General features: G+C 38.6%; 2 protein-coding genes across 7 annotated transcripts in view; one reads left to right on the top strand and one right to left on the bottom strand.

Moving 5' to 3' along the window:
- Positions 1–445: 445 nt before the first annotated feature.
- DEK (DEK proto-oncogene) lies at positions 446–13,391 on the bottom strand. 3 transcript variants are annotated; one of them, XM_027676048.1, is made up of 8 exons: positions 13,281–13,391; positions 10,630–10,773; positions 8,816–8,917; positions 8,198–8,307; positions 6,187–6,281; positions 4,194–4,314; positions 2,947–3,129; positions 446–637 (listed from the first exon to the last, which is right to left on the bottom strand). In XM_027676048.1, the coding sequence occupies exons 2-8, from the start codon at positions 10,760–10,762 to the stop codon at positions 461–463; spliced, it is 921 nt and encodes a 306-aa protein (XP_027531849.1). In that variant the 5' UTR covers positions 10,763–10,773; positions 13,281–13,391; the 3' UTR covers positions 446–460. The 3 variants fall into 3 exon arrangements, with proteins under 3 accessions (XP_027531849.1, XP_027531848.1, XP_027531847.1); XM_027676047.1 differs by lacking the exon at positions 13,281–13,391 and adding an exon at positions 12,458–12,582; XM_027676046.1 differs by lacking the exon at positions 13,281–13,391 and adding an exon at positions 11,989–12,084.
- Positions 13,392–13,495: 104 nt separating this feature from the next.
- RNF144B (ring finger protein 144B) overlaps positions 13,496–27,443 on the top strand; it is a 92,037-nt gene continuing 78,089 nt past the window's right edge. For 2 of the 4 annotated variants that reach the window (XM_027676055.1, XM_027676052.1), the window contains exon 1: positions 13,496–13,813. The gene's annotated coding sequence lies outside the window, so the exon portion shown is untranslated. Of the gene's footprint in view, positions 13,814–18,988; positions 19,176–27,443 lie in introns of those variants that run through there. The other 2 variants (XM_027676050.1, XM_027676053.1) reach the window with 2 other exon arrangements.

Below are 27,443 nucleotides of genomic sequence, written 5' to 3'. Positions count from 1 at the left end.
CCACACTGCTACAATCTTTATAAAGCTGTTAAGAAACTCGATGTTTGTGTAACTTCAATGCATATTGTGAGATATGAGAAAATCAATAGCAAGGGGATGCATGGAGAAACCATATCTCTGTTAACAAAAAAAACCACATCAAGCTGCTGAACCAAAGACACACACAGTGGGATATACACCACTGGATCAATTACAAGATTTGCATGAAGCCACCATAGAGGCCCCAACAGAATTTTGTCACCCAGCAGAACGGAGATCTAGGCTGATACTTTCAGTTTATATGCAAATAAAAACTATATATATATTTACACAGCAGAAATTACATGAAGTATACCCAAACCAAGAACATTTTTTTAATTAACATTTCAAGGAAACATCAAGTAGCAAGCCAACAATTCAACAAAATCCATTTTCTTTTCACAATTAGGTGCAAAAGCTTGCTTTCTAATAAGCATGACAGTTAAACTACAAGACAAGGTATGATGAAAGATTTAGAGCATTTACCTTTTCTAGAACTGTTCTGATTTTTCTTAGTGGTGCTGCTGTCTGCCTTCTTGACATTCGCACTCTTCACAGCTTTCTTAGTTTTGGAAGTCACCTTTTTAGATTTTTCTCTTTTAGATGCTTTTCTAGGGGGCTGTGAAGAAAAAAAAACAAAATTCAAATGATGGTTTTTATCCATACCTCTTTCCCACAAAGGAAAATTGTCCACTCTGAGGGCAGTTTACTCCAGCCACTCCATGCCTAAGATTACTACAGAGCTGATGCAGAAAAGTAAATATACTGCCTACACCTTTCCATCTGCAGTATATTAAAAGTTGTCATAACCCTAAAAAATGCTGCAATCTTAAAGCTGTAGACAGACATTTTCCATTTCACTGTGTCCTATATTCAAACTAATTTGACAGACCAGTGTTTTTGTCATAATTAAGCTTTTACTCCATGCATGTCAACTTCAGCTTCTAAAGACTTCAGTCCATTCAGCTATTGCCTCGCAGACATATCTAACCCCTACTTTCAGAAAGAAAGCAAAGATGACCCACTTATATCAATGGGGTTTACTGTTAGGCCTTTTTGTTTGTCAGAATTCTGTTTGGGGGGTTGGGATTTTTTTTTCTTTAACTAACTGAATTCTTGAAAAATTTTCTAAAAGACAACTCCTGCCTCTGAAACAGACATTCCTCTCCTCACAGCAGAAACACTGTCATCTGGAAGAGATGAAGAAATACGTCAACTTTTAGTATTTCAACCCTCTTTCAATTTTCCATTTATGGGTAAATAAAAGGGCACACTAAGAATTAAATTTGTTTCATGGAGACATAGGGAATTTCCTTAAACTATCTTTTTACATTAAAACAAACACATATTAAAATACCCCTGGCAAAACAAACTGTTAAAGTTACATAAAGGGCCTTCCAACAAGAGATTTTTGTTACTATTTTCTATAGCTCAGACTATTTACTTAGCAGCCCGTCACACTTCATTGGAACACACAGAATGTAACCCAAGTAAATAGTGGTCTTACATTACAGCCAAAGGTTCCATAGCTTACATAAAAAATTTTCTCGGACACCAACAGTTGACTAAATGCTGCTTGTTGCAGGGGTCTGATTAAGGCTAGAAAGATAGTTTAATATAAGTCAAAATGCAGGTTAAAATGGAGCCTGTAACTTCTTTTAATGTCTTTTTTCCAGGCTTCAAGCATTTGGACAGTAACTCAGCTGCAGACTTGTACTGGTCCTCCACATTTTGTGTCTATGCTGTGAATAACTACTGGGCTGAAAGGGAATGCATGGGTTTCATCTAATTTCTGATTAGGAACAGAACACCTCTCCTACAAGGAGAGGCTGAGAGAGTTGGGGTTGTTCAGACTAGAAGAGAGAAGGCTCTAGGGAGACCTTTTAGCAGCCTTTAGGTACCTAAAGCAGATCTGTAAGAAAGATAGGGACAGACTTTTTAGAAAGGCCTTTTGCAGCAGGACAAGGGGTAACAGTTTTAAACTGAAGGAGGAACAATTTGGATTAGATATAAGGAAAAATTTTTTTATTATGAGGATGATGAAACACTGGAACAAGTTGCCCAGAGAGGTGGTGGATGCCCCATGCCTGGAAATATTCCAGGCCAGGTTCCATGGGGCTCTGAGCAATCTGATCCAGTTGATGATGTCCCTGCTCACTGCAGAAGGACTGGACTAGATGACCTTTAAAAGGTCCCTTCCAACCCAAACTATTCCATGATTTGATGTTTCTCTCCTAGTACACAAAAAGCTTCAAAGAAAACAGAAAATACAGTGAGATGAGAACACTTCGGAGATTGCAGGGAAGTTTCTAAGGCTGCTTACTATGTTGCTTACTTTATCTTTGTGATCTAAGACACAGAAGCTGAAAAGAGGTTAGGACATAAAATCCAGGAGAAATACAGAACCGTGATCCAAACCAAATGCAGTCAGGTAGGTCAGGGACACCGATCAAATTCAAAATATCAAATCTGAATTCCTAGGTAGCAAAAAAAGGAAAAAGATAGACAGACACAGAATAGATAGATAGATGGAACCAGACGTCACAGACGGAGGGACGGACATTAGAAATTTTTGTGAAATTATAGTAGAGTCATCACAAGATAATACAAGAAATGCAATCAATTATGTTAGAAATCCTGGCTGCTCAAAATGGCACATAGTGAACAGTTTTATAAGGTGCATACACACACCCAGGAATCAGAACCTTTGCCTTTTATCTAACTGATTCTCTAACTTCAACACACTAAGAAATTATGAAAACCTCTTATAAATTGCAGATGTGTTCCCTTTTCTTTCAAACCATTCATTCAGTTAAATATCACTTACTCCCCAACTCTGCATGTTCCAAGAATTACCAATTGATAACAACAACATAATGACAAATGTTTTAAGCCCTGTGTTGAAAACCAAACAAAACTCCTTGTTACCTCATCTTCACTTTCTTTTTCTTCCGAAGAGTCATCCTTTTCCTTCTTTTCATCTTCTTCACTACTGGATTCATCTGATAAGATCTCAGGGCACTTAGTGCGTTTTGCTTTTCTTGTTGTTCCAGAGCTACTGCGCTCTTTTTTGCCACCTTTGCTTGGTGTTTTTTTGGACTTTGGCAATGGCTGAGAGAAAAGAGATGAGTGTCATCCAAGTAGGAATTCAAAAGTGAATTTCAAAAATATAAATTCTTTCAACTCACATGAAAGAATGGCAAACAAATATAAAGGTCTCTTAACAAAACCCAGGACTATTTTATGTACTACACTTAAGCCATAACATTTTGCAGTAAGCAGACATTCACTATGGAGATGGAGCTGTGCAAAATGAAATGTCAGTTCTAAGCTAAGTGCACCCCTTCCCTAAGCATACAGATCTTCAAAGGCTGGGGTTTAGGGAAGGGAAGCAAGAAAGAACAATCTAGAAGGAACCTTTTACCTATCTATGCGCTCCCAACCCATAAAAGCAAGCCTTTACTTCTGGTAACAAATCAGCTGACAACTCAGAAGACTTAAAGGCAGGAATTCTGTCATGTCTTATGACAAGCTGCATTTTGCTGTCACTCAGTACCTGTGTCCCTAAAGTAGCACGGAGACTCCTTATTCACATCGCTTACCAGTGTTTGCTGGGAATTTAATTTTCTAAGCAACAAAGCAACTATTTAAGTATTACTTTTAGATTAAAAACTGAAAGTCCACGAAGATTAACAACAGAATTTAGTAGTCTTGGCAGCTGAATCTAGTACACTAGCATATACTTGCTAAATCAAGTTTTTCTAGCCTTGCAAAAAATTCCATTTATGATGTCCAAATGTAGCATACGGAGGTAACATCTGTCAGTGTATTTTCTTGTCCTTTCATATTATGTCTATGCTACTCCATTCACACACAAAGCGGAAGCTACTTAGGGTATTTAGGGCTGGATATCTTAATTAGCTTCATGTGTTAACCTCATACACTTCTGTGTGCTGTGTATAATGGGTACACTTGCATGTAAATATACAGTCCCCACCCCATTATGGATGCTTGCAGTAGCAGAGCTATTCTCTTTCAAGAAGACATTCCCACTTCAGTAACTCAGAGCAGTAATTGTATCACCACTAGTAACTGGCAAATAACAAGCAATAGAGACAGATACATTCTCCATCGGAACAGAGCTATAAAAGCAAGCGTAACAACCTGCATCTCACCTTGCCTGAAGATTTTGGATGCATTAAGAAGTTTAATATTCTGGTTACGAGCTCACTATTAACTCCTGATCTTTCTAAGTCAAGAACTTCGCAGATACTTTTCAACATTGCATTTCTAAATCTGGGGAAAAAAAAGAGAAAAGAAAAAAGATTCAGTATCACATCCTAAACAGTCAACATTTGACTGCTAGAAGCTGATGTCTGGTTTCTGTCTGCAACCTGAAAATATATATACACAGTTAACTACACTTCCAGTCTTATTTATAGTTAAGCAAAGAATCACCACCATGTTACATAAGGTAAAATAAAAAAAAAATTCTCAAATCCATATGTCTGTAAAATAGGATATAAAACACAATGTTATAAAATCTTAGTGGAAAAAAAAGTACCTTCCATAGAATCTCTCCTAATCTACTATAATGGGAAAAAAATCAATTCTAGAAAATAAATCCAGTGTGTACAATACTGGAACCTTAAGGGGGCAGCGAGTCTCCCTCTATTTTCTCTGGTTCCTTAACCCCTTACAGAGGTATCTCTGATGAAGACAGAACATTAAGAGAAACTCTGATATCCACCCCTTTTACTTCAAAAGAATCTTTCTTAATTTTAATGCTTTGAAGGTAGATCTGCAGGTAATAGCAATTATAGCAAACTATTAAGATGCAGTTCAAGTGTGGAATAAACAAGTGCACACAAGTTTTGAGTCAGTAACTTCCACAGCAAGTAGTTTTGACTTATAAAATCCAAGGACTCTAACCCACACAGCAACCTCAACATTCATTCTTTGTAATTTATAACCTGAATGGTAAGATTCTGTAAAATAAATGTTGACCTTTGTTCATCTTGTTCAATGCTGTTAAAGTACGATGACATGCAAGTGTACAGTGTGGGCAGAAATCAACCACACAGTCAGAACAAATTAACAAACTAATCAGCAGTGTTCCATACGCAGATATGAACAGCAACAGCATTTAGCAAAGTAATGCAAACACAAAGGGCTTGATATACCTTGATATAAGAGTGACAATGCAACCAGGTTTCAGAATATTTGTTGAAGGGTAACAAAGCTAAACTAGCAGTTGTTTCATATGGAAAATGTGGGAAAAAAAGCGCAAAATTATTTTGTGACCTTGTGTAGATAAGGGGAATGATCCAATTATCCATTATCCAACTAAGCCAGTGGAAAACAGTCAAAACTCCCATCAGGAGACAGAGTTTTTATTGTAGATTCCTATGTATTTGACAAACCCTACTCTTGGAAAACTGCACATATAAGGAAGAAAAATTTGCAAATTCCAAATTCTGGAAGCCTTCCTATTATCAACAAACAGGCATTTAAAAAAAAGCATTTTAGAATCAAATGTACAAATTGTAGACTTGTAAATTTGTAAGCATTTGTAAATTTGTAACATTGTAGATGTTTTATTAGTTCTTTCATGTTTTACAACAAGGGCATTTTTAAACCCTTTCAATCCAGTCAAAACTAAGTTATAGTAGTTTCTCCTGTCAATGGAGAAGCAGCTTACGAAGGGAGACAGTAAAACAGAAAAAAAAAAAGTTTGTTAGACTAGCTGCTACAGTAATTCTAATATGTTTAATATATAATAAGCAGAAATGGCTTTGATTCTGAAAGAGAAAGGTTTTGATGCATAGAACAATGCAAGTTTGTACCACAAATAGAGTACAGTGCGTTCACAAGACTATGCTGGCCCTGTGGAAATAATGTTTTCCTCTCACTTGGCGGAAGAATGCTAGTTAGCATCCAATAGCTAAAGCCAGGAATGTAGGAATTGTGAATTAAATGTTCACAATTTAATACATTTCAAGCTGTTTTAAGAGACCAGTTTGTGCGATTAAAATGAACTCAGAAAAAAGCTCATAGAGCTCATGGAACCACTCAGCTTAAATTTAATCTTAAGTAAAATTTTGGAAAAAAAAAAAAAGAGTGTATAGTATTAGTAAAGCTATGTTAAGTATCAAAAGAGATCTTTACTTTTTTAACATTTCTTCCTTCTTTTTGTATTGGTCACTTCCTTTTTCAAACGGGAACCCACTGAACTGACCTACATTCTTCTTTAGGGATGCAACCTAGAACAGAACACACAGATTACTTCCCATTGCACAAAGTTAACAAATGTAATTAAATGAAATCTTTTAAACTTTTCATACATGAAAAATCTGCTCTAGCATTTAGCTTTCTGTTGACAAAAAGTTACATTGTTACAACTTACATGGACCATGCCTTTAATTATCTCATGACGGACAAACTACAATGACTAACTTTGTGTGATCTTGGTACTTTTAATAACTCACTACATAAAGTCACCTGCCATTTCAGGCTTGTTTAGAACGTACGGCATGATTATTTACAGGTTTGGAAAACTTCGATCATATGAAGCCCGTTGCACGCTTTTTATCATGTAATTTGTTATAAAACAGTGAATTTTATTTTTTTTATTCTCTAATTTGCTTTTCTGAAGCAATAGTCTGAAGGACCATTTTTGAACCTTTTATTTAGCAGGACCAGTTTTTGTATTTACATATCACCCAATTTACAACTTCTACCATTATACCTGATGTCTGACCTGGGCTGAACTTTAATTGCAGCAATCTTTATAACAGGAAAATTGCTCCTATCAAGATTCCAAACATATTTAAGTTCTTTGTTTTCACTTCATCTCCTTTTACAAAATAAAAGACGTTAAAGAATAACCCCAAATCTTTCAATTTTCTGAGGTCTTTTTAACACTACCAAGAATAATTTGAACTCAAATTTTGTTCCTGCTGTTTCTCCATGAGTTTATAATTTTAGCAAAGCTGAGCTCCTTTTCCAAAGAGCTTTGCCCAGCACCTTGAGAAAATCTGCAGATTCGGTATGTTTGCAGTATTGATATGTTGTATTAAAAATGTTAATTACAATCCAAAGCACATACGAGAATTTGCACAAAAGACAAGATCTGACCTTTGCTGTATTACACAGCACTCTGAGTTCCCAACTACATTCTGATTAAATATAGTTTTGAATGAAACCATACTGATATATTCTTTTTCTGAATACTTGAGGCAACAAGTCTTTCTTAGCCATTTAAACAAGCACTGAATTTGAAGCAGTGACCTGAGATATTACAGCTAGCATGCATCTGTACTAGTACTGTTCAGTTTCTGAGTTCTGTGCTAGCTGTTCAAGTCTCCAAAATACACAAAGGTATTAAAAACAAATTCCAATAATTATAGTAAATATATAGAAATATTGAAATTTAATCTACCTTAATTTCATTGTATTCATTTTACCTCCATTAGCAAGGAAAATGGGTCATATTTACTCTGAAATTTAAGGCACAACCACTGATACATAAAGGGCTCCAAGAAAGATTTGCTATTATATTTTCTTTAAGTGTCATCCTTAAATACAAAAGGGGCCATATCTGTTTTTAAGTAATATTTTGATTCTCTTACATAAATGCGACAAAAATCACTATTAGGATTTTATATATAATGTAATTTTACATTCTACTGCCTTGTGCTAATAAAGGGAGAAAATGATCACATAAGCAGCAACGTATTAAACTCACTAACAGTTTTCAAATATAAAAGAAATAGAAGTACTAAGAAAGTACTAAGAAAAAGCTATATTGAGTAGAATAACTATGTGGAATATTTTGAGTGTCATCTGCATGTCAGCAGCTTTTAGCATGTGAACCACAAATTATTTCCAACTTGACCCTATAAGATAAACCATCCCCAATAAAAAAAGTAAAATTTTTAAGAAATCTGCATTTGAGCAGACTTACAATGGCACCTTGCCATAGGACTTTTATAGGAAGAGTAGTTTATAGGAGTTTAAAAAATTATGGGCTTACTTAACTGGTCCTGCAACATTAATTTTTTAAGTTTCTAATAAATGACACTTAAGAAGTAGACTGACGTGTAAATGTAAAAAACTACACTACAAACATTTTCACTATTCATGAGAATTAATAGATACACAAGATTGAAGTTCTTACAGTGCCTGGCCTGTTGTAGAGGAGTTTGTGCAGGTTCCTTAGTTCATCTGTCTTCTTTTTGCTCAGAAAGAACTGTATCCTTTCAATTTCACATAGTTTTTGTCCTTTTCCTGAAACAATTAAAATCAATTATGTTATTTATTACATTCATATCTACCTATGTGTTTATAACTTTAAATATGTTTTTTAAAGAAGCAAAGATGTTACTTCATAATAGAATGACACATTATAATAGGTCAAACATTAAGCAGGCCTCTTCCTATCACTTAGTCATCCTGACAGACTCTTTACCTTCCTTACTTGATAGTACCTAGATCAGGGTACAAGGATTTGGCATTTCTTTCTATTCTAGCTGCTCCTGCTTTTGTTGTTGGTGGTGAGGTACTAAAGGTACTTACCTATTCTAAGTAAGTTTAAATATCATGTAACTTTTACAGTTTAAATTGATGCTACAAAATAAAAGAGGCTTTTCATATAATTATAGTAGCCTAATTATTTTAAAATGGATCATGACTCTTAAGGTAGGTCTCATCTACAACAGATTAATAATTTGATCTTTTTAGAGGTTTCATTATCATTCCCAACACTCACAATTCTTATGTGAGAGGTCAAGCTTACCTGGTGTAATTGTAAAAGGTTCCTTCTGCAATGAGGACACTTGCATGGTCAGCCGGTCGACCTTCTTCTTCTCCCTTTTTCCTTCAACGATGAGACTCTTTTCTGCAAAAGACAACTTCCTTAAAACAGTATTTTTCATTGCATGAGCAGATTTGACTGTAGAGACAGGCAACATGACACTTAATCTTTGAAATGACAAACCAAAAATGGATGAGGATACAAGCAAGTACTATGACACTTTCAGATCTTGGCTAATAAATCAACGTGATTCTATGGAGCCGCATATACATAACTAGAGGTCTCTAGTTCTTAACCACAATCCTGTATCCAACGTAAGGTATGTTCAAAACAAGACTAGGTATTTCCTAAAAGGAAATTCACCCCATTGGAAGTGGGGGTGAATTTCCCTCACATCCACCCAAATGGAGGACACAGCATTTTCAGAAACCCATCGTTCTCTCCCTTAACGGCCTTTTTGAGGTACAGAAGTGACATTGTTTGCATAGTCTCCTTCTTGGACAGTGCACAGCTCCACACATAGCACTCCTGAGAAGAATATTACCACCAGATGAGCAAAAGGAGAGTCCAGGATGCCTGCAGACAAATTTTTTTCCCACTGGAGGAACCACAGATATCAATAGGAGAGGCAGAAGCATAAGTGCAGTGGGACTGTACGTGTCTATGCTGTGAAGCACTCCAGGGCACAATATGAGTGTCACAAATACTACAAGAATATTATTCCCAGTAATTCTGGTACTGCTTACTAATGAATATGTTTAGTATACATTGCACATCATTACTTTAATGATACCACTTTAGGAGAAACACCTAAAGCTTTGCCTAAACATTTCATCCTAAAATACTTCACCTCAAATCAAACTATCCTTAGCACTAAATAGATGGGTTGCCCTGGCTTTAACATCTGAAAGCAGCTTCAAACCTGTATGAACACAATCAAAACTGGTATATGTCTGCAAAAAACAAAGCAAAACATATTTGTGTGTACAAAAGAAAAATTGTTACTAAAAATCTAATTCTGATTACTCTATTATTTTCCAAACAGCATAATCTATTTTCTTTCCACTACCTTTCCTAGAGACAAACTTGTTCTCTTTCAAGAATCCAAGACCATCAGTGACTTGGTTTTCACTGTGCCATACTGCAGCTCTATTTCCATGAATGCTTTCATTTGCAAAACAGATGCCTGGAGACTTCACAATGGAAATTAACATTTTTGCACAGTAGTTCCTTCATCATGTTTTGTACTCCTTGACTACCCTCTTCAATTACATACCACAACACAATACCTGCTTTGCTCATCTTATCATATTGCCACAATTTTTACTGATAAAATTGGTCTAATTAAATTTCTACCTCCCCAATATAATGACATTTGGGTACCCAGAAAATTAATTACTGTAGTTAAGTAAAGACATCTGTATTGTTTCCAAAAGTACTGCACACTCACAAGTTTCTCTTTTGCAAACATAGATTACTTCATAGTGTTACTGGCAAAAAATAATTTGATAAAGGATACTACCTCCTATAATGATTGAAAAATTTATAGAACAACAAAAAAACCCTAGTGCAGAAACCCAGGATGCTGGCACTTCCTTCAATCTTTCTTGAGATAAATCAGTATCACTGTTTCTAGTGTTTCCTGCTACAGTCTACTGGGAAGCTATTATGACCCATGAGACAGGTGTACCATGGAATCTCCTCAATAATTGTACAATTAGCCAAGATCACAGGAGACTGCATTCAGCAGCTTGGCATTTAATAAAGGAGAACTTATTTAATGGAAAAACGAGCACCCTTTTCTTCTTCCTCCTCCTCTTCTTCCTCTTCTTCATCACTTTCCTCAGCTTTGTTTTCAGTTTCAGGTTGTTTCTCATCTGTTTTTTCTGGTGACATTGTATCTTCTTTTGACGAATCAACAGAAGACATGGTGTATGGTTCTGTAAAAAGCAGTCAGGAAAATCATCACCAATATAGCAATATACATGAAAAATACAGGAATCTTGCTTTTTAAAATAATCTCCTTGTGCAGTAGAAACAATGTACTGTGATTGTTCACATTATATTATCACTAAAATATTCTGCATACACACAATACAGAAAATTTTCCAGGAGAAGTTGCCATCTATTCTGCAACTAGTCCAGTTAAGAACACTCGAAAAAGTTATAAATTTTTTTCACACACAAGCTGTTTGTGAAGCACTCGGAAACACCCACTCAAAGCAGCTGATACTGTTATCTATTAAAAACTGCAGTGTTTTAAGATATCACTATTTTAGAGCACCCTGCACTTATTCCTGATTAACTGCGCATGCAAGTTTCCTAGTAACTTAAACAGGTTACATATTTAGATGCGAAATGGGAACAGAAAAATGATAAAAAAAAGAAAGTTGCAAGTAATACAGAAAAGAATTAACATTGCATTCGTAATTCAGACAGTTGCTGCATCTTATGGCATGAAAATGCTTTTTGGTTTTAATTTGTAGATCTATAACAGAAAATAATAAATGTCTCATACTTAACATATTTAAGCGTCTTTTCTTAGCATTTTAAGTGACTTCAATGCTAACTTTAAAATATCTTAATTATGCATGTACCATTGCCATGCTAAGAGAAAATGTCTATCCCAGTAAAGGAAGATAACCATATGATTCATTTTAGAAAAATTCCAGCTTTCAAAAATTTTCACTGTTTAGGTCTGGAACAAAATACACAAATGATGCTGTAAGTACTTGTGGAAAAATATCACATGATTAAGCATTTTCTTCTTCTGATATTAAAGCCAATATTATCTGCAAGAGCTCAGGTTCAATGAATAACATTTAAATCAACTGCTTATATGCAGTACTAGCAGGTGGCAGAGAGCAGCAGTGCTCCAAGTGACAGAAAGCGCAAGTTAATATTTATTACCAATAGTAAGGGGAAAAGTAGTTTCCTGCTCTTTGCTAAATCACTGGGGGAAAAAAACCCATTCAAGGTATTACTACCAATATTTCATTTGACACGTAGAAGTCATTTTCACGGCATTACTGCCTGAATTTTACTTGAAGGCATGAGTGTAAAAGCATAGGAAGCACTACAAGCCGTTTTGCCCTCCTCTTTCAACGGGAGCAGCGGGGGATTGGGAAGTTAGAGAGTTTTCAGCTTTTTATCACCTGGGTTCATAAGGACGGCTTGCTCAGAGAAAAAGGGCTCTGGGGTCCACCTTTAGGAAGAGTCAACTCGGGGATACTTTCGGCCAGGAGAGGGTCCCTCACCCTCGCCTGGGACTCTTCAGACGGGAACTCGCCGCCTGTACCCCCTTTCCCGAAGAAGGGAAGCACAGACTGTGGGCAGCGCCCGGCGGCCAAGGCTCCATCGCCTCCCTGATCGGGACCGCTCCGCCCGCTCCCGCCGCAGGACAGCGCAGCGCCCAGGAGACACCCCGGGCGGGGGCCGGGCCGGGAGGTGGCCACGGCGACCAGGGCCCCGCACACGGCGTGTGCCACACAGGGCGGGACGGGAGCCCGGCGGCGCGGCGGCTCCGTTCCACTGCTCCTCGTCACAACCCGTCCCCGCCCGGCCCGGGCGCGGCGAGGCGGGACCGCTCTCGGGCGCCGTTACGGCCATGGCGGCGGGACCCACCTCGGATCGAGCCGCGGCTCCCGGCTCCTTCCTCGGGCGCGGATGCGGCGGCGGCAGCAGGAGGCGGCAGCTCCCGGCGGACGGGGCGGGTCCGGGCGCAGCGACACACACACGCACCCCTGCCGCGCGGCGCAGCCCCGCAGCCGCCGGGCACTCTCTCCCTCTCCTTCCCTCGCTCCCTCCCTCCCGGAATCAACAAGGTTTTCAAAATGGCGGGTTCTCGGGCGGCGCGGAGGAAGCGGGAAGGCGGCGGCCAATCAGTGCGCGCGGCCCGGCCGGCGCGGGCAGGGCCAGGGAGGGCTCGGGAGGGCGCGCGTGACGGCGCGCCCGCCCGCGCTGACGTCAGGTCGCGTGCGGCGCCTGGCCCGCGCCCCAGCTGAGGGAAGCGGGAATTCGGGGAATGTTACGTTTTGCCTTTTAAAACGACCACCGTCTGTAATTACACTGGCTTTAAAAAAGACTATAAAGTAAGGAATCTGCACCTCTCTTGCCTAAATTAGGCTGTGATTAATATGCACTCCCCAGACTTTCTTTCTGTACGCAGGACAGAAATTGTAGCGTTTCCTAACACCTCTGGAACAGGTTGCCCAGAGAAGCTGTGGATACCCCACCCCTGGAAGTGTTCCAGGCCAGTTTAGATGGGGCTCTGGGCAACCTGATCTAGTGGAAGGTGTCCCTGCCCGCGGTCGGAGGGTTGGAACTAGGTGATATTTAAGGTCCCTTCCAACTCAAACCATTACATGATTTCATGTATTTTGTACTATTTGTGTCGCATATATTTCCTAGTTTTACCATCCCTTCTATATTACTACGCTTTACGCACGCCGAAGTTTAACAATTCATAGGAGTGTGATATTCTTGCCACTTGCTCTCTTTTCTCTGCGCCGCGGCTCCGCCCCGCGGGGACTGGTGCAAAGCTCCGTTCCCCACCGTGCATCCGTGCATGGGATCCCGACCGCATCCCTGCGGTCCTGTCCGGGCGGGATGAAGGAAGGGCTGGGCAGTCCCGCCGGGCTTTAACGGCCGGGATGGGCTCAGGGGTTGCGGCCAACGGTGGGAAACGGCCTCCGAAACAGGCGCTGAGGGGTGAGCTGTCCTCCTTATTCCTGCAAAATGTAGGGGTCGCGGGTGGCCCCAAGAGAGCCAGTTTCACTCCTACTGTACCCTGAGTTTAAGACTTACGACCTAATCTTCGAACCTGAGAGGAGGCCAGGCTGGGCTCATGCCTGCAGCAGGAGTCAGGAGTACTCGGACAATACGTCAGAGGAAAGCAGCCCGAACTAGGCAGTGCTGATAATTTGTCCCAAAGACGTGTTGTACTGTCAGCAGTTTCTTGGCTGGTGTGAAGAGCTGTAGGTACGTGGCTCTTACTTTGGCAGGGACCAGGTAAAAGGGTGGTAAAAGAGAGGAAGTGGAGTATCACACTCCTGAGAATTTTTAATCTTAGATGAGTGTAAAGCATAGTCCTGCAGAATTGGTAGTAAAACTAGGAAATATGTGTGACACAAATACTACAAAATACTTAGAATCGTGGAATCATAGCATGACTTGGGACGCAAGGGGCCATAAAGGTCATCTAGTTCCAACACCCCCACCTGTAAGCAGGGCCACCTTCCACTACTCAAAGCCCCATCCAACCTGGCCTTGAACACTTCTCAGGATCCACAGTTTCTCTGGGCAACCAGTTCCAGAGGTATTAGGAAATACTACAATGAATATACTGTGTAAAAAAGGAAAGTCTGGGAAGCATATATTAATCACCACCCAATTTAGGCAAGAGAAATGCAGATTCCTTATTTTAAAGCTATTTTAAGGCTGGTGCAATCACAGATGGTGGTCGTTTTAAAAGGGAAAATGTAAATTCTTTGCCAACAATACATAATTAAAGAAGCTTCTTGTTAACACACAATAAGGAGACAAAAATATAATTGAGCCATGGGCTACACAAATGGCAGTACACAGATGTTTGAATACAACACACTATTTCCCATGAGATGAATAGGTTTGAATTAGTTCAGAATCATGACAGAAGACATCCAAAGGCTGTGCTTCAGGTTGTGATGATAAATTAGACTGTCATTTTGTAAAAAGAGATGTATTTACCTAATGGAGATGCTTTACCTAGTTGTATTACCTATGTTAATATTCTACACATTAGACTTGTATCTGCATCTTGAGGAGAAATAGAAGGTAATGGTTTTGTTGATCCTTTTAATGAAGGCATACCATATTTGTAGCAGACAGACCCTCAAACATAGACTGAATCCATTATTTTAGAAACTGATATATTCCATACAAGTAAATTTCATTTTGTCACAGGTTTCTTCTGGCAGAACTTCAGCAGCTGTGGCAACTAACTTCTGAGTTTGTTTTTTGAAACCTTCTCTGCCTTTCATAGTATCTTTATGATTTATGGAGTTTATGGAGTAGTTTCAGCATGCTGTCAACAGTTTAATAATTGGTTGTTGCATCTCCCAGACAAGACTGAGACAATATGGATTAAAAAGACTGTAACAGTTCGTTAGGATACATGCCCGGAATAAAACAAGTGCACAGATATTCATACACACAAAACATCTTTATTACAGTGAAAATAGTAATAATAACAATAAACTTAGTGAAAGAACCAAAAACTAAAGAGATACAAAATAACTACCTTATCGTGTGTTCTTAAAACAAATACTGCGAACAGCATTCAATACGGTGTAATCTTAACTAATAAAAAGGGATGCCAAAAAAGGGATCTTAACACTATATTATGGATAACACGATATTGGTTAGTAAAGGGGAAATTAAAGGAAAAATACTATGATATTAAAAGGGAACAACTTATTCAATAATAAAGGGGAATTAAAGGGACACTAAAAGGATTAAAACGTTAAAAAGTTAGTTCTCTCGGTTGCTTCCTATCAAAAAACTGTGCTTACCCACACAGACAGGCCAGGGCTACCAGGATCTGCAGCAGCTGGTCGGTACCTATGCTTAGCGGGCGTCCCCGCGGAGCAACACAGTCTCGATGGTAGGATGAGTATCGCTCAGCTCAGCAGTCCTGACACCCCATTTTTATCAGTTCCACATTACACTACGTAGGGCCAGTACATAGTATAAGGTGATGCCTGAATGGCAGCCAAACACCGCCTAATCATTACCTAATGGCAACAGTCTGCGCATGTCCTACTTGTGGGGCAAGGGGTGAGCGACCCCTGCCCACATGATCTTCCTCCCATCATCATCTTTCTCACCCCTATGTATGACTTCTACCATTGTGTTTCAAGGGTAGATGTATCTATCTTGCAATATGTAGCAAAACCAAGGAAGAACTCAGCTCTGATAATAGGGGATATCAGGCTGACTTGCTAAAAAGCACAATGGACCTTACAATTAGCTTGTGCCATGAAGTTACATTGTACCATACTCTAGCTGGTTTCACATCCTAATATGATTTTCTTTATCACCCTCTATGCTCCATTGATCATCTAATTCAAAAGTACGCCCTTACAAAGACTTTCAGAAAAAATCGGCAAAGCTAGAATTTGAGAGAAGGAGGGGACCAATTTGAAAAAAAAAATCAGATATGTTTCAAAGGCAAATCACTAAATTCAAGGAAACAAATTCAAACTGGTTTATCTTCTCACTTTGACTATGAGTAAGAATGCTCATTCTCAATATACTGCTTTGGGGTGCTTCATTGTATCAATTTCTGCCTTTTTTCTGCCTTTTCTTCTCCTACTCAGATGAAGTTAACATAATGATACAATTTCACCTGTGAGGTGAAAGACCTGGATGAGACAATTATATTGGTATAAAATGTTAACATTATCTAAGGTGCTTAGACAGTGTAGTGAAGGGTTCTAAACGCAACTTAAAAACCTTGGTCCTGGAAGAAGGACAAATTGCAAAGGGGTAAGTCATTCGAAGAGGTTCTTAAATTTTCATGCAAGAGCTGCTTCCTACAGCCTGCTCTTCTTATTCCATCACAGAGTGGCTGCTTTTCTACTGCCAGAATCCTAATGTTAAGGACACTCATAATTTTGGCAGCTAGCTCCATCTGGAAACACCAGTTCCATAAAACATAGTTATCCTGGAGGAACTTAGGGCTCACTTTTAGATATCAAAGGGTATGTTTCTTAGACATCATAGCTCTATAGAATTAAATGTTGAAAATGGTTTGAGGGTGCTGTAAAAAGAAGCAGCTGGCATGTTTGAAGATACATTGCAAGCTTGTATTGTATACTAGAGTGCACCAGGCAGTGCAGCTTTAAACATGGTTAGCAGCCACTATTAACTAATATAAACAGCTCTTTTCAGTTAGTTCAGAGCAGCTTGTATTAGCAAGCAATGTTTATTGGCTCTTGGTGATGAGGAGGTTTTGGAAACAGATGTGTAGGCTTTCCAAAGTACCCCCGGCTTGCATTTGTTTCCAAAGTGACTGGTTACTGCAGTGTCCTGCCATCAATGCAGAAAACAGCAGATCTGCTGTGGGCAAAACTGCAGAAAAGGTCATCTGTGGATTGCAGAGAAAGTGCCCTTCATCATAGTAAAATAAGTGCCCTTCATCCATACTAAAATACCAGAACAACACATGACGGGATGCTACTTTTAAGTAATGTAGGTACTGTTGTTTTATGTTCTTGTATCAGTTAAATAAATATATATGTATGCACTTCAGTTTCTCTGTAACAGTCACGCAATAACATGTTTCCTAGAAATGTCAAACTGCCTAGTCTGTGAAATACTGACAAAAGTCCTGTGTAAATGCCATGTATATCTTTATTAACACTAGAAGCAGAATGTGGCTTTTGAATCTAAGGGTTATTTAATTGCTACTGAAAGCAGGATTCTAAATATGAACTGATAAATGAGCTAATTAATACAATTTACAAGACAAGAGAAACTTGAAAACTGAGTAGTATGCAGTTAAGTTATGGTGTGATGAATAACATAAGCTGAGTATCTCCAAGTGTTCCACTGCATCTTTGTGCAAGATATTTTACATCTGTTGACTGATAAGAGCAACTGATTAGTGAAATGTTTCCTAAGAGGGTCCTGCTCACTTCTGAAATCCTGCATTCATTCCGCTTTTCATATCCCAAGTGTTTCAGTATTAGCAGGCTATTGCATCATCCACACTTGTCATCTCTGTCTTATCCCTAAGGAGCTTAAAAAGTTATCCCTATAAATACAAATACTCTAAACATGAAATGTGTAATTGATATGAATCAATCTAAACAGTTTCACTACGTTTTGGAAATCCCTATTGTGCCATGATTCAGTATACGTATATGCAAAAGTCAACAAAATTGTAAAGTAATAAAAAACATCAGAGATAGACAACAAATCAAAACAGTATATAAAGTCACGTTTTCCATCTGTTTGTGAATGACAACACTGTTGTGTTGTCAGACTGAGCTCCATCTTGGGATTTCTGTTAACCTCCTACTTACCACGAAGTTAAATCTTGCTCTGTATGGTTTGAGAATTACAGCTTTGTTTGTTTGGTAACACCTACAACTGTATGTTCAGTCAAAGCACACACGTCTGTTATGCATTTTATGAAATGTTAGATCTAGCGCTAGCTGGATCCAGTATTTAGATCTCCAGGAAGAGCCTGGGAGCTCTGCACAGATGACTGTAGCTTCCGCAGGCAACAGCTTTGTAAAACACTCCTGCATCCCTCTGCTGACACCGAGGAGCAGGATGGTAAAAGGGCTCTCCCCTGGGTTTTCACGTGCTTGTCTCTACAGAGAACTATTCGCAGGATGGTTTCTGTAGTGAAGTACGGCAAGGACAGAATCTAACCTGTGGTGAGTGTTCACTCCTGGCGTCCCGCTACCTTGGGAAAGCTTTGCAATGAATAGTGCGTGTATGTGCCAGTGAGCTATGGGAATGTTATGTAACTCACACTTTAGAAAAAGAAACACTGTCAATTCATTTACGCCTTAAGGGTTCGAGTCTGTGAACTTCTGCTTGACAGGTCTGTAGGTTTTGGAACAGTCTGTAATTTACAATTACACATTTTTAAACCCATTGTAAATGGAAAACATTGCCGGGGTATCGCTACTTTCTACTAGGGAGAATTTGTACTTAGAACATCATCAAGCTGGGCTACAAAGCAACACTTGTGAATTCCACACGCGTTGCGTGTAGGTAGCGGCAACCTCTGTTCAAAAGCCCCACCGAAGAACTGAAGATTAGGAAAAGGAGAACACTGTCGCTTTCTAATAATTTAAGGTGATCTTGGTATAAGTTGTCGTCCTGACATGATATAATTCGACATTTTCCAGAACACAAGAGGCATTTTTTTTTTTAACCGAGAGAGATCCTCCCCCCGCAACCTCCCGGTAGCCGTGGGACCCACCCGGCACGGAGCCCTTCCGCCGCCGCTCTCGGGACGTGGAAGATGAATTTGCCCTTTGTGGGAGGCGGTGGCAGCGCCGCCTGCAGCTGGACGCCAGGGACCGCCGCCGGCAGCGGCCTCGGCGCACGGAACAGACCCGATCTCTCCGCTCCCCGCCCGCGGCGGCCGCGCAGGGGGTGCCGGCGGCCCTCGCGGCCGGAGGCAGATGCGCGACGGGGGAGGGAGAAGAGCAGCGAGGGAAGGAGGACGCGGACGTGAGGACGGGAGGCTCGGAGCAGCTCCCCGGCAGCCTTCCCGCGGGATACTGCCCCCGCAGTCCCGCCTGACCCGCAGCCGGGAGGACATCGCCGCCAGGCAAAGGTAAGGAGCGGCGTGCGGTGGTGGCTGCCCCGCACTCCTCGTCCCGAGAGGCCGCTCGCGTTTCCCCGGGGGCCCGGGTCGACACTGACGGGCACCTGCCAGAGCGAGGAAGGGAGCTGAGCCCACTTCCCTCCTCCTCCTCCCGAAGTAGGGCGGGCGAGCTTCTTCACCCCCGCCTTCCAGGTGAACAGGAGGTGATTGCTGGCTCCGGGCGTGTATGTTCATTGCGTTATCTTCTGCAAAAACTTTTTAAATTTAACTGAACTTAGCTTTGGGATTTGCCTGTGATTCCTCTCGAATGGGAGCTTCTGAATATGGTTTTGGTCCAGGGCTAACATAACGTGGTAATGGCATTTGGTGCTGGTTTCATTTTGCATACTTACAAGTAATATTCTGCAGCCTAATTAAGGTTTCCTTTTTTTCTAGATAACATTCATTGAAGCATGAACTCTCTGTAATTTTGACAGGTGTTTTAAGTTATTGTCCACATCTTTTTTCTTTAGGTGTGGTTTGCCACATGTGAGGTGCAAGCGCAACTCTACAAAAGCAAAAGCATCCTTGAAGAGACTACTACTATGACTAATCTTAGCACTTTTTAGATTCAAGTCCTTAGTATTTACTATGAAATACACAAACTAGATGCAGAAAGAAATATTAAAGTATCCAAGTGTTCACAGTCCTTACCTGAAACAATTAGTTTTATTATATGGAAAAAGAAATCCCAGCTGAAGTTGTTTAAAGGTTTATACATCTGGCTGTAATATTCAGTCTGTTTTAAAATTCCAGGGTCTGCCATGTGAATTCTGTATGAATCACATCTTATTTTTAAATGAATGTAATTTTACATGGAAAATATTCATGGCTTATTAAAGCAATATCCATGGTCTGGCTTAGACTAACAAAATCCAGAAAGTTCAGCATGGAAGCAAACCACTTATCCTCATTTCACCTCTGTATCCTGGGTCTCTAGGCATTTCTTCTCACAAATTATGTAGTTATTCATTGTTTGACCCTTTCAGGGCTTTAGGTTTAGTGAAGTGAGTAAATGCCAGGTGAGCAAGTTCTGTTCCCAGTTACTTCAGACTTTACTCCGTAGTAACTTTGTTTCAGAGCTCTTACTCTAGATTTACCTGACTGTAATTGGATCCTGAATTTTTTTGATAGTTTCTGTTGTATTTTTTGACTTCTGTCAGCTCAAGTCAAGCTCTTAATACAGGATTTGTGTACAAGTTGGATAATGCACAGTTTAATTGATTAATCTCTTTAATAGGACTTGCAGAATTGGAAGTATAGTTGTAACACATGTTTTTAGTAGAGACAAGAAACCACAGTGTTGTTTTGTGTGGCTAAAGGCTGCAAGCTCTCAGTTCTGCTGACTTATTTAGAGGAAATTCTGGTATGACAGAACTAACAGCTTTAGGGAAACTATTTTATGTGTACACACATAAATAGACATGCAAAGTCGAGATGAGAAAGACTTTTAAAGTAAAGAAAAAGTCTTAAAAGAATTCCAGCAATGACATTTTGAAATAGACGCAATTTAAATATGGGAAATTTATATTTTTCTCTCTGATGGCTAGACTTCAGAGGCTTCACAGATTTCTGCGTATAGCTTCCTCTTCATGTAAGGTGGGCCCCACCATGGTTTAGGACACCATGGAAAGTTGCAGGAAGCCTGTAGAGAGCTGCAGGGTTTTAGCACAGGACAGAAGATTTACTGTTTTGTAAGTCAGGTCTTGGTTTGCTCCTTTCCTGTGTTAATGCATCTTTAGGGGACATTTAGGTAAAGTTTGTTTGCAGTGTGAGATCCTAGAAAGATATATTTTAAATTATTATAGTGTGCAAAGGGAAAATGCCCTAACTTTTTTATCATACAGAAATTTATTATGTAAGTATGATTGAGTGGAAATGGATTGGTAAAACTCACTTAAATATAGTCACTACTTTTAAGTAGAAGCATATTCGATAATACTTATTTGAAATATCACTTATAATAGCAGTATCATTATTTTGGAGAAAACATGGTTTAACATCTAATTTTGAATGTGGGACTCAAAAAACCGCTTGTCAGATGAAGGGCAAAATTAACATGAACATTCTGAAGCTTCTGCTGAACTGCAGCCTAATCTAAACATTATGCAAAGGTTAGAAGTTTGTAATTGTAGATTCTGTCACTACATTTCTCCACCATGTTACTTTTTCATTTATCATTTTTCCAAGTAAGTTTTCATTGATGCCTCTCATTTAAAGTTTGGTGCATGATAGATTTGCTCTGATATGTAGACATTACATAATTCCAAGAAGAATTCATATACAATAACATTTAAGAAAAAGCATAAAAGGGAGACTGCATTTAGGCTGAGAGGACTGGATCACTCACCACTTTTTCCAGTGGATGTAGCTGGCTGATGAAGCCCATCATTCATAAATGTACCATTGTACAGTGCATTCAAACGCTGTGGCAAGGTCTGAAAGCTGTGAAACTAATAATTCCTGACTGTGGACATGGTGATAAAAATTTCTTCCTTTCTAGAGGTTAAAATAAAGACTGCACCCTGATAATTACCAGACAAAGCAATCTAGCTTGCATGAATAGGTAAGAGAAAATTCCCCATGATAAAACATCAGGTGGACAATTTTTCTCATAACAAGCAGGAGTGAAATTCAAGGGCATTCATTACTTTGATATGGTATAAAGGAACTAAGATGTTGACACTGGAGTGATTAGAGGTGCTACCATGCAAAAGGAAAGGTGGCTGATACCAGGAAGGCTTCAGCCAATTCTGCAGAATTTGAGTTCTCCCTAATTTTACTCCTAGGACTTCAGCTAATCTTTGTGGAGGAAGACACTGATTTAAACTCACTGATCTTGAACTTATTTTTAGTTTTCTGTACCATAGAGAAGCTTGTAGTTGTAAATTTTATTGTTCCTTTAAACAGTCTTTTTCATATTTAAGTCTTTTTCTCATGGCCCTAGCAGAGATGCATCCTGAAGTCTTCCTGGTACAAAGTAGCATGTTTACACATGTTGATGGATTTTAGAAAACCTTTGCTTAAGATTTAAGTGTGTTTTACCAAATATTGCTTAAATTTTTATCTTTGATAAAGTGAAAAGGCTTTTTCAGTATGGTACTAGAAGATGAGTTTCCAGTCCTGTGTGAGTGAATCTGATGGTCACCTCCTGTGTCTTCAAAGACAAATTAGCGAAAGTTGCTGTACCTCGACTTTGTAGGCATAATATGGAGAAAATAATTCTGGGGATATTCTGAGGCTTGCCCAAAAATGAAACGCTGTGTGATGCCTAGTGAATGGAAGCTATGTAAGTTCTCAAAATGGTTAGTGAAATTGTATATTGTATTTTAAGTCATGCCTAGAAGGTTGGGCTAAGCCTTCCTGGTTAAAATACCCAAACACAAGAGTATCCACTTACACCAAAATCAGTACTTTAGTTATCCTATTTATTCTGCAGACAGTATCAAGATGCTATTTTACTTGATGTAACTATAAAAATTAGGTTATTCTGTAAAATATTTTGGTTACAACAAGTCAAAATTGTCACAAGTCAGAATTGTTACAAGGATGTCACAGAATTTGAGTATTGAATTGCCTAAGGACAAGTGATGCCATTTCTGATATGTGGACATTACAAATAGACTTCCAGGAATAACATCACATCATGACCTATATGCATCTGTGTGTGTTCGCTAAGCTTTTCCAGAAAATTCACAGGCTAGCTGGTTAATATTCTTAAACTAGTTGGAATTTGTCAGTTCATGTCTCTAAGTGAAAGTACCTCCAAGATGCCGAATTTGGGTTAGCTGTTCAAGTCAGTTGTTCTTTCTCTCTTTCTCTCTTTCTCTCATTCTTTCTTTCTCTCTTTCTTTTTTGTTTGTATTTCTGTTTGTTTGGTTTTTTCCCCATTTCCTGACATAGTAAAATGAGGATAAACACAGTATAATAATTATTTAATAACAGAACTGCAAATAGACTACAAGTCTGCTGATTCCCATCCATACTGTGTGGGCAGTGGAAAAATAATGGAAATTTACAACATCTTTCCTAGAAGTCAGTAGGAAAGTGCAGAGTAAATCGATAGAACTGTACAATCTCATGGGACCTTTAATTGCTAACGGGGATAGTTTATCTGGAAGTAGTTCTGATGTACATTCTGTCTCCTTCAGTCATTTTGTTGTCTATGAAGCAGCAGCCTCACTGTGCTTCACAGCTTGACATGTTAGGGTGAAATGCTAGGCTGTGATCCATGGTAGGCAGCTGTAGGACAGACACCCTCCCCCAAAGGTATACTGGATATAAGCTGATGACTCTTCACTTCGTAACATTCTCTTCTATGTTTGTGAATATGTAGGTGTTTTATTATGCATGTTTTCTGTGAAAACTGTGACAAAATTGGCATGAAAACTGTGACAAAACTATTTTCTTCACTTTTTGGGGGTGACTTTAGAACTTGGGCTGTTTGTGCTTTTCAGGATTTCAGCAAAAAGCCACTAAACAACTGTTGCTGTAGGTGTCCTATTTTAGGGCAAAGAGGTGTTAGTGAGAGTAAAGTATCCACAGGTCTGATGTCCCCTGTATTCTCGCTCTACATTTTCATGTACACTGTAAGCAGATTTTAAGGTAGATCTTGAAATACAAAATTAACTTTCAAACTGCTATTTTTTCAATATGTTGATTAAGATGATGCATTTCTTAGACCTATGTTGAACAACTCTCTCACTTAAATCTTATTGATGATCCAGTATACACAGGAAGGTGGATTATTGTAATTGTAAAAGATTTAAGAATTGACAAAATAGATCTTAGGTTGGTTCCTGTTCTGTGAAAGTTTCTGGAGTATTTCAGATTTTACTCTTTACAGTTTTTATATAAATAATTTTACAAGACACTTACTGTTTCTGCTTGCAGAACCTTATTGTTGCAGGTATTTTTTGTATTTCTTCAGTTACAAGAAGGTGATACATATTTCAAAATAAATCTCCTAGCTTCTCCAAGTAATTACTTTATAAATAAGCTAAAACTCTTTAATATTGGCAAAAATGTAAACTGTCAAGCTTGTCAAAATCCTGTGATTCTATGAAATGATCTATTGCTTTTTTGAAACAAAACAAGCATAGTTATGTGGACAAAAGTGTCTTTGTGGAATAGAACACATCTTACACTTTCTGAGCATTTGTTCCTGGTATTGAAAATTAATGTATGAAAATCAGACAGAAGTAGAGAGCATGTAATATTATGCCCGTGCCTTTAATTCAGTTTAGATTTTTGAAATAAATTATTGTGTTATGTTCTTGTTATAATAGGTGATAGTCTGTAGCAGCTGCTAAACAGAAAGAATTTTTTCCATAATTTTGTGACTGAATGTTTTCTTTGTGTATCTGTAATTTAATGAAATAGTCTCCTTTCTTGACAAAAGTTTTATGTTTGACTTTAATCCAGTGGTTGACTTTCCTGGAAAGCTTATGGGAAAATACTTTCCCTAGTTTTGATTTAAAAAAAAACCTGTATGCTTTTCACATTTAAAATGTAGCCGGGGAAAGAGACGAGTGTTATATAAATACAACTGTATAATTTGACAGTTTTAGCCTGGTCATTTCTCACTGAGAATTTGATTACTTTGGAAATAAAAGATTGAAAAGATATTTTAAAAATCTGATGTCTGTTTCTAGTTTACTCTTAGTTGCTTTATGCTGTTTGTTTTTTGAAAGAATTCTACCCGGGTTGCTACTGAGTGATGGGGCTTGTACTACTGTTCTTTTAAACTGCTGTAAGTTGTGATGAACTAACATGTACTACACTTGCTTCTGCCTTTGGTGGGATGAGGTCTCCTTGGATGCTTAGCTAGGCCTTAAGGGAAATACTTAATACCCACTATGTAAAGCAGCTTTTATTATTGATGAGAATTAGATTTTTTGGTGATGGATTGCAGCATGGATTACAAGATCCTTGATCACACATGAGCTCTGTAACCTGAACACTCTGGTGTGTTGGAAGTAGTTGCCTCTTACCTCTCAGAAATAGGTCCTGAAATCCCAATGCTAAAAATACCTATGAGAGTGGTTATCTGATTTGCTCACCCAAATAAAGATAGATTATTCATATACTCAAGATTTCCACAGTTATGTGCAGGATTGTAGACCTAAATAATGTAAGATAGTTGATAACTCTGTAACAGGTCTTAAAGCTTTATAGAAATTTGTACTATGTACTATTATCAGATCTACTTGTTCTATAAAACTTCTCATTTGAGGCTTGAAGAGTAAACCTGTCAAAACATTAATATTTTGCTTAATTTTCATTAAAATTTGGTATAAGATGTTAGGTCCTAAAGCCTCTCTAAGTCTTTCCACTGTTTTAAAGAAGTCCTGAATGGAGCAACTCCAAGAAAAGCCTTTTTGTCCACAGTAAATTGTGGCCTGATGGCCTGCTGAAGCCAGCTGGGAGTGTACACAGATTGAGTGACTCAGTTGCAGAGGGTTTCTCTGTGTCATTTCTGACTTGTAAATGTCAATTTGATTGTAATTTTAAGCCCCCATCTAATCTACTATAGGCTTTGCTGAGAGGGAATGCAGATGCGGAAAAGTGAAGCAGGATCTAGCATTAACTACATAACTTAAAACTTGTTAAAAACAAGTGCTGTGGCTCTCATGAAAGTAAGAATTCAGTTATATCGTGGCTATTTATTCTTTAAAATGTGTAGGTATGTAATTTTCTGGGTTTTTTTTTCTGGTGTGCTTATGAGGTGACTTACCAAGGAAGAATTTGGCCTGCAGTATGCATTAGAATGATCAGTAATACACAGGTGGTATCATACACGTTTTTTCTTAGAAATCGGAGTGCTTTTAGATTACATCTGTTTTGTGTGTCTAGCTACCTAACCAATTATCCTTTAGAAAATGTATTCACCTTGAGTTTTCCTCAAAACTTAAGTGTGTATTTTCAGAGTAGTTTCTACTTTTAAACTTTATTAAAAAAAAAAATAATGCGACCTTACTTGGCACAGAAGGTCACATATCTTGGCGTTCCGTCTGGTTAAGTAATTTTGTTGAAAAATGAGTTAAGCAACAGAGCCATTTTTGTCATTTTTGCAAGTGCCTTAAAAAAATACTTACTTGAAATATTTTCACTTCACACTTCTTCATAGCCACCTTCCTGCCCAGTTCTAAATACAGCCCTCTGTCTTCACTGCATTTTGTGTCTCACAAAAAATGAATAGCAGTTTCTAGGCTTGCATACATAGGAACATTCAGGAAAAGTGTTCCAAATTAATGGCATGGACACTCTGGAATATGAATTGGAGCTAACTTCAAAAGTATATTAATTAAATCACATTCAAATCTGTTACAGATTCTTTTATTTGGAAATGACTTTTCTTTGTGAATTCTAAAGTAAATTAAGTTAAATTTACTTCTTAAGTAAATTAAACAAAAGCATTTTACAGTCACTTTTAAACTCCAGCTATGGTTTAACTAATATATTTTAAAAGCATATTCAAATTAATCTTCCTGAAGGTTCTGGCTAATAAAACTTGTTAAGTTTTGGTAGGGTTATTGCTATGTCTGGTTCTCTGTTCTGCTCCTCTCCTTAGTCTGCTGGACAAAAGAGTAGCAGAACAGCATGGATACTTGCTGAGCAGCCAGGATGGTTCACAGATGGTACATAGCACAGACTTATGTTCAGAGAGAGCAAATACAGTGAACTGTGAACTGGGGAGTTGCAAGGTATGGGCAGATTGCTTACTGTGCTGCAGCAATGGCCATCTTTGGCAGAAAGTGAGGCAGGCAGCAAAAAGGGGTAACATCTTCAGTGTTCAGTTGCAGGATTTGGCAGGATGTCAGTAGCATGAATGTCTCTGTAAATGAGCTGTCTGTGAACTGTGAAGTGAGAGTGTGCTCTCTCCTGGAAATCTGTGCTAAGTTAAACTGTTTAGAATTTATTTTACTTTATTTTATTTTTAAGTTTCTATTTTACTGATCCTGAAAGTGCCAGGAGAAGTTGCCAGGGAAAAAGGTAGGAGATACACAAGACCCATTACTCCACACTGGCTTTTGTTTTGGGTATTACTGAATATTCTTATTGAATGTAAAGTAGCTCATTATACTGGAGTGGTCAGCTAATTGCACAGGGAAGTAGTTGTCGAGCATTTCAGTTTGCACTGTATATTCATACCCTCAATTAATACAGAGTAATCTCCTCATGTAGATAAGCTGTAAGAATCCTTTCGTCATTCATGCATGGCCATGTATTCTTGAA

Source organism: Neopelma chrysocephalum, unplaced genomic scaffold (genome assembly GCF_003984885.1).
Source record: "Neopelma chrysocephalum unplaced genomic scaffold, ASM398488v2 Primary Assembly neopelma1_26, whole genome shotgun sequence".
Classification (NCBI taxonomy): Eukaryota; Metazoa; Chordata; class Aves; order Passeriformes; family Pipridae; genus Neopelma; species Neopelma chrysocephalum.
This window is presented reverse-complemented; position numbering and strand designations above follow the sequence as displayed.